The sequence below is a fragment of the Apteryx rowi genome, unplaced genomic scaffold (genome assembly GCF_003343035.1).
Source record: "Apteryx rowi isolate R43461 unplaced genomic scaffold, aptRow1 scaffold_27, whole genome shotgun sequence".
Taxonomy (NCBI): domain Eukaryota; kingdom Metazoa; phylum Chordata; class Aves; order Apterygiformes; family Apterygidae; genus Apteryx; species Apteryx rowi.
This window is the reverse complement of record NW_020449085.1, coordinates 3949019-3955181: the sequence shown is the minus strand read 5'-3', so window position 1 is coordinate 3955181 and position 6163 is coordinate 3949019. Positions and strand designations below refer to the sequence as shown.

Here is a 6163-nt window from a genome sequence, read left to right as displayed (position 1 = left end):
AAAAAAAAAAAAAAAAAAGCAATCACTACACTAATAAACACCCCAAAATAAATAATAAATGCTAATAAATATAGTTGATAAAGGTAAAACATTTAGAGTTAAAAATAATTAGCAAGACTCTGCCATTCTAGACTTCATARCTATCTTACAGAAATTTGAGTAACTTAATAAAAGAGTATCAATCATCATTTAACAGTATCCTTTAAAAGTAAATCTCAAAGAAGACACCCCAGTGCAAATACATATCCCACTACCCAGATAAGTAAGGCACTTTTTCATGCTGACAGAAAAATGTCTTTTAAAAAATAAAAGCAACATGAATATTAAATAAGTTCTACAGAACATGATATGGGACTCTCCTGTTTACTTATTTTTGTTTTTTTCCACTCATGTTTTACAAACAAGTAATCGGATACACAAGGACATCACTGTCAACAGTCTACTAAAATGAAGATTTTTCACTTAGGCTATGCAATATCTCCATCTGAGCTCAGATCAAGTAACATGATTAAAATGCTGAATGATATCTAAGCTCTAAAAATATATGATAATGATACAAATACACTTCTGTTCTTCCAGTCACAAAAGTTTAAAAATGGTAATCTAATTACAATGCAAGGCAGACTGATTTTCTTAAAACAAAAAATTCTTCACAGAAGTTTCCTGAGCAGGAAGACAGTTCAGTAACAAAATGTTACATTGTGTTAGACCAACCCGCGATTTGGAAGCCTCTAGCTACTGTTCAGTTCTCAAACCTGCTTTCAATGAAATGTATTTGTACGCTAATCTCAAAGTCAATTTGGCTGTGTCTGATTACAGCAGAAAACTAGATACATATGATAAGAAAAAAGTTTACTTAAATTGAGATATATAATTTTTTACAGCGATTAGATAATCATTTCCAGAATGTGTTGAGTTTTCAGCCATATTTAATATAAAAACAGAAGTTGTAGCTTTAACATTTCTTTAAAAATGTACTGTTCTGGTGTCTTTCAATGCTTGAATAAATTCCATTTCTAAAAATGAAGAGATTTTTATTAAACTACAATGGTCTTTCTATGGATCCACTAGAAAATCACCACAGTTCGTGCGTCTGTTTTACATCTTATTAAAACACAGGTTATCTAAAATTAGGAAAAACGCCTTACAGTGACATCCCACCCAGACATTGTTTATGCTTGACCATCAATCACTTTCTTACCACCACAGAATAAATTAGAAGAGTGATAACTATCACTGGAAAAAGGGAGCAATGTATAATTAAGACATTTAACAGGAAGCTGAAGAATGTGAAAAAGGCTGAATCTCAACAGTGCCACCTACAGTAAGGAATATTACCTGAAAAAAAAAAAACCTATAAAAAAATAAAATCGATGTTTGGTTACAAAATTAATAAAATCAGAACTTGAAATACAAAAATTAATTTAATCAAATAACTGAGATCTAATAGCATTTTATATATTACTGTGAGTTTTATATACTCCAAAATTAGTCGATGCCTAAGATGAAAGCATCTTGCATCTGAATAAATATGCCATCATTTTTCCTACATACAGGCCTCCACTAAATACAAAACAAAGTAACATATTTCTGAGGTTCCAATTGCTCATTTGGCTTAAAAAAAAAAAAAGAAAAAAAAGTCACATGACAAYGGGTGGAGAACAGCTGAAGTCTTACCTTGCATTCTACTACACTCTGATCCGATTCACAGGTAACATAGATTTCATCAACTGCCCGTCTAAGATTGTCAAAAAGAAATGCCCAGTATCGAGCTCGCAGATCAACTTTTCGAGGCTGCCTTGTTTTTGTTGGGCTTTTGTCAAAGTTTTTATCTCCAGCTGCTGCTGCTGATGTTAATTTACAGTCTATGGTAGCACTCTGAAGAAACAAGATACAAGGGAAAATGAAAACAACGAACAGAAGTGCGGTAAGGGGTTGGGCTTCTGTGCAACACACATTTTTTCAATATATTTAAACATTAAAAAAAAATTTTTTTTTCACTGAAGACTACATCATCCTATTGACTTGAGTTTTCAAAACACACCTTCTCACCTTAAACAAATGGGGCAGATTTGTAGAAGTAGTTTCTGTTTCTTGGACATTTATAGCCCCATATTTACATTGCGCAACAGAACAAGATAGTCTGCCTTTTACGTACATTGCGAAGTTACCTTTTCCAATTACATATTCCACATTACTGACAAGTATGTACATCCAGAGATGAAAATAATGTTTTACTAATAATCACACCAGCAATATTCTGTCATAGTTAAATGCTCTTACCAAGACATTACATACAACTTTGTCATTTTTAAACTCTTATTCTAACATACGAGCATTAATGTCAGTGAAATGCTGATGTGGTTAGCCCTTTGATCGATGTTTTATTGCTCCACTGTACAGAAGATGCCAGCAAGTGCTAAATTAGTGACAAAAGGAAGCTTTCATACTTCAAAAGACTACTCCAGCTTTCCACTCACATTGCTAACATTGCAAGCTCAATTCAACCCAATGCAAGCGCTATGCCACTGAATCAAGTTTCTCCAACTTACGCCAAGTCTGAAATTGTCCTTGTGTTGTTTTGACTAACTTGCAATTTAACAGCAATAACTATAACAAACCTGGTGTTTCATTTTCAGTGTTGATATGCAGACTAACCGATTTAGTACTTCTTTTCTACACAGAAGCAGAGGACCACCTATATGCTAAATCTGATGGGAGCAGAAGAACATCCAACTGTCTTCATGGATGCTGGCTTAGAGAAGAATCATTTCACACCTGCTTAAAGGTACTGTTCAGGCCACTTCAGCGTTATGCATCTGTTGACCTTGTGCGTTCAGCACAGTCCGTCCTATGGGGACTGTTCTTCCTTGACAGATCTGTACCGTCAGTTATCGACACAGGATATTCCAAAGGACTCTGAAATATGTCCATTTGGCTGGAAATGCCAAATAAGAACTTGGCCCAAGGGCACTGAGCTTATCAAACTTGAAATTCTCTCCCACAACAAAAAAACAAACAGAAAAATCCTGCTACCATGCCAGCCTTCCACAAGCTTCTGTGTTCCATACGAGCCAGGTGGAGAAGCGCCTCCAGTAAACTCACGAGTAATTCCCAACTGTGTGCAATTTTTTTTATGTAGGTATTAATTACATGCTACTACAGACTGGGGTTTCTTTTGTGCAGGAAAATATCTAAATAAAATTAGAATGTCAGGGCAAATTTAACCTCTACTTAACATTTGTAAAAATAAACTGCAACTGAGGTCCAAGAGAAATCTTTTCAGTATTAAATGAATTATAATTAACAATAAAACAAACAAATTGGGCTCTGCAGTATCTGAAATCCAAACAATGTAGTGTTACTCTAGTTTCTATACAGGAAACGCATGAAATTCCTTAAAGCGATTATAAGTAATAGAAGCTATTTAGCCATGCTAAAAGATATAGAAAAAGTCAGAGAATTATACAGAGACAAAAAGACATATCTTTTTAAATCCTTATCAAAAAGTTAACTGTAAAATTGTTCTAGTACAACATGGGGATGCGGCAGTCATGGTTTTGAATGAAAGATAGTAGTGAATAAAGAAGTATCACACTGAGTGCTGTCCAAGAGAAACTAAAGGGACTTACAGTAGGTGTTTATATACCAAAAGGCATTAGTGCATGTTTTTCTGTATCAGCTAGAAGAACAGGCGTTCTAACCCAGAAGCCTACACTAAACAATACTGCAGAACAATCAGAAACGAAAGACAGCTTTAAACTGAGAGCAAAACATACTGGTCAGTCTCCTTAGCCATACACAATAAAATGCAATAAGGCAGCAACATTAATTTTAACAGCATTTTTAGTGCACTTTTTACGCATAGGTCCACTGCAGCACAGATCTCCAGAGAATGGATGTTACATGAACTGGAGTGCATTTGTAGGGATTATTGCAAAATTCCATCTAAAAACTCTAGTTTTTGTGATTGCATAAAAGTGATCAAAACCAACACTGCACCAGGCAGTAGACAGAGTTTATAATTAGAATATCTCATCACTAACCAGAATACTGTAAATAGCATAATGATTGGCTGGGATTCAAGCCTTACTGTGCTTCACGGAAAAAGCTGGAAAAGACTTTTTTGCTTTCACTTGTGCCAAAAGTTATTTTAATGGCAGGCAAGTTTATTCTTTAAGAATGCTCTGTCTCCCAGTAAATTCATTGTAGACCACAGACAACATAAAGTAATTAGGAACTATAACATATTTTTTGATCAATGCATCAGGGAAGGTTCATTAAGGGAGAGCTACAATAATTCCTTTATGATGACATTTATAGAAAAGAGACTCAAAGTCTGCAAAGTCTAGAGATTTTTCTCATTCTTCTTAAGAAGGCTTTTGTTTTTTGTGTTCCTCTTGGCTTCCAACAAATTGTGCTTAAACTAGAAAAATTTCCTTCTATGTTTGGAAAATATGTAAATTCATATTTCTCATGCTCAAATTACAAAATAGGAAAGTAGGCAATAACTAAATGATTTTTCAATCACTGTTTTTATGAGTATAAATGTCTTCCTTTTCTAGAAGGTTTTAAGGATCATATTTAATAAACTCATACTGTACACATAGCTACCCATTAGAAGGGAACTGAACTCTGATATGTAGATAGAACCTGCCAAATTGTTTAGTAAATACCAGAGCTCTAGGAGTTTCCATTTCTTTTGTAGTCTTTTCCTCTGTCTGTCTCTAGTCTGTTTTTTCCCCTGAGAGCTCTGACTAGCTGTACTGCAAGATTATAACATAAGGCATTAAACACAGTAAATCCCACTTCATAATTAAGGAGGTAGGTATAAACAGTGCTATCAAAATGGTTTTGCTCTCATCAGAGTTTGTGTTCACATTCTCATTTTTCAGGAAGAAAGGTAGGAATGGGAACCTGATTTACTACAGTACTTACTATTGTACTAACTTCTCTGCTACCCTTATGTACATCACAAAATGTCATAAGTGTACCCCACATGTACCCCAGCTAAGGCATGCACAAGTGACACGTTCAGGAAAGATGTATGTCATGAATCACCAATAAACAAAAATGTCAGAAGGGTTGTGTATGTCAGAATGTCTTATATTTTTTCTTCTGTGATATAAGAGAGTCATCTGTTATAGAATAGATTGGAAAAAAGATGCTCCTTGGCTGAGACCTTGTATATAAACCTTTAAAGCAAAGTGGCTAATTTACAGCTCCTTTAAAATACAGTTTATGATGGGTAAAAAAATGACATGGCCTTAACTACAGAATCATTAATTGCTATATTAAGATAGCAGCATCACCTTTTGCTGTCTGTATTTCTAAAATGTGACTTTGTAAAATGATTAGGTTTCTACTCTCATTCAGTAAATATTGGTAATATAAAGGATCAATTGTTTTGGAATGGGAACTATGCATAATTCACTATAACATTTTCAAGTGCATCTTTAAGACAGTGTCAGTGAACATGTTTTGATATTTAGCAATAAATTCTATCCATCTACTATATTTGACATCCATTTTTCTTGTATGTCAGTCATATTTCATTTAGGAAAATAGTATGTTCAACTCAACCATGAATTGTAGCAGTTCCATTATTACCACTATAAGCAATTTCCAATGTCTGAGTAAAATCTAAGCAACATTTACAGTTGCTCATCAACATCAAATTTACAATACCATGGTTCTAAGTATATATACTGTCCACAAGCTAAAAAGAGTTTGAAAGCTGCTATTATAATACAATGGATTTGCTTTCTTTCAGAATTAGATAATCATGTGCAACTTTCAGATGATACAACTGTTTTGTGTTTGCCATGGTTTATTGTATGGATACAATTTGTCCTGGTGAAAAGGCAGTGGTTAGGCAGGAGAAAAGAATGATGGCAATTTGCCTTAGCCTGACAGCAGCACCCGGGATGAGAAAGAGCCAGCTCAGCACAACAACATCTAACAATGTTCAGCAAGGAGAAACTTCTGAGTGAAGGACAGACCAAAGAGGAAAACAGAGCAAGCAAGGAACCTGAATGACAAGCACCGACTGGAAACCTCAAAAGGAAAAAAGACGGAAAAAAGACGGAAAAAAGACGGAAAAAAGACGGAAAAAAGACGGAAAAAAGACGGAAAAAAGACGGAAAAAAGACGGAAAAAAGAC

At 34.5% G+C, this 6163-nt stretch overlaps 1 protein-coding gene across 7 annotated transcripts in view; it reads right to left on the bottom strand.

Annotated features, from left to right (window-relative positions):
- SCAPER (S-phase cyclin A associated protein in the ER) overlaps window positions 1-6163 on the bottom strand; it is a 195328-nt gene that overhangs the window by 167082 nt on the left and 22083 nt on the right. For 4 of the 7 annotated variants that reach the window (XM_026068288.1, XM_026068287.1, XM_026068289.1 and 1 more), the window contains one exon: window positions 1678-1878. The exons of 2 other annotated variants lie outside the window; for them this stretch is intronic. In XM_026068288.1, the coding sequence (XP_025924073.1) occupies window positions 1678-1878 (201 nt within the window). Of the gene's footprint in view, window positions 1-1677; window positions 1879-6163 lie in introns of those variants that run through there. One more of the 7 variants, XM_026068294.1, reaches the window with a different exon arrangement.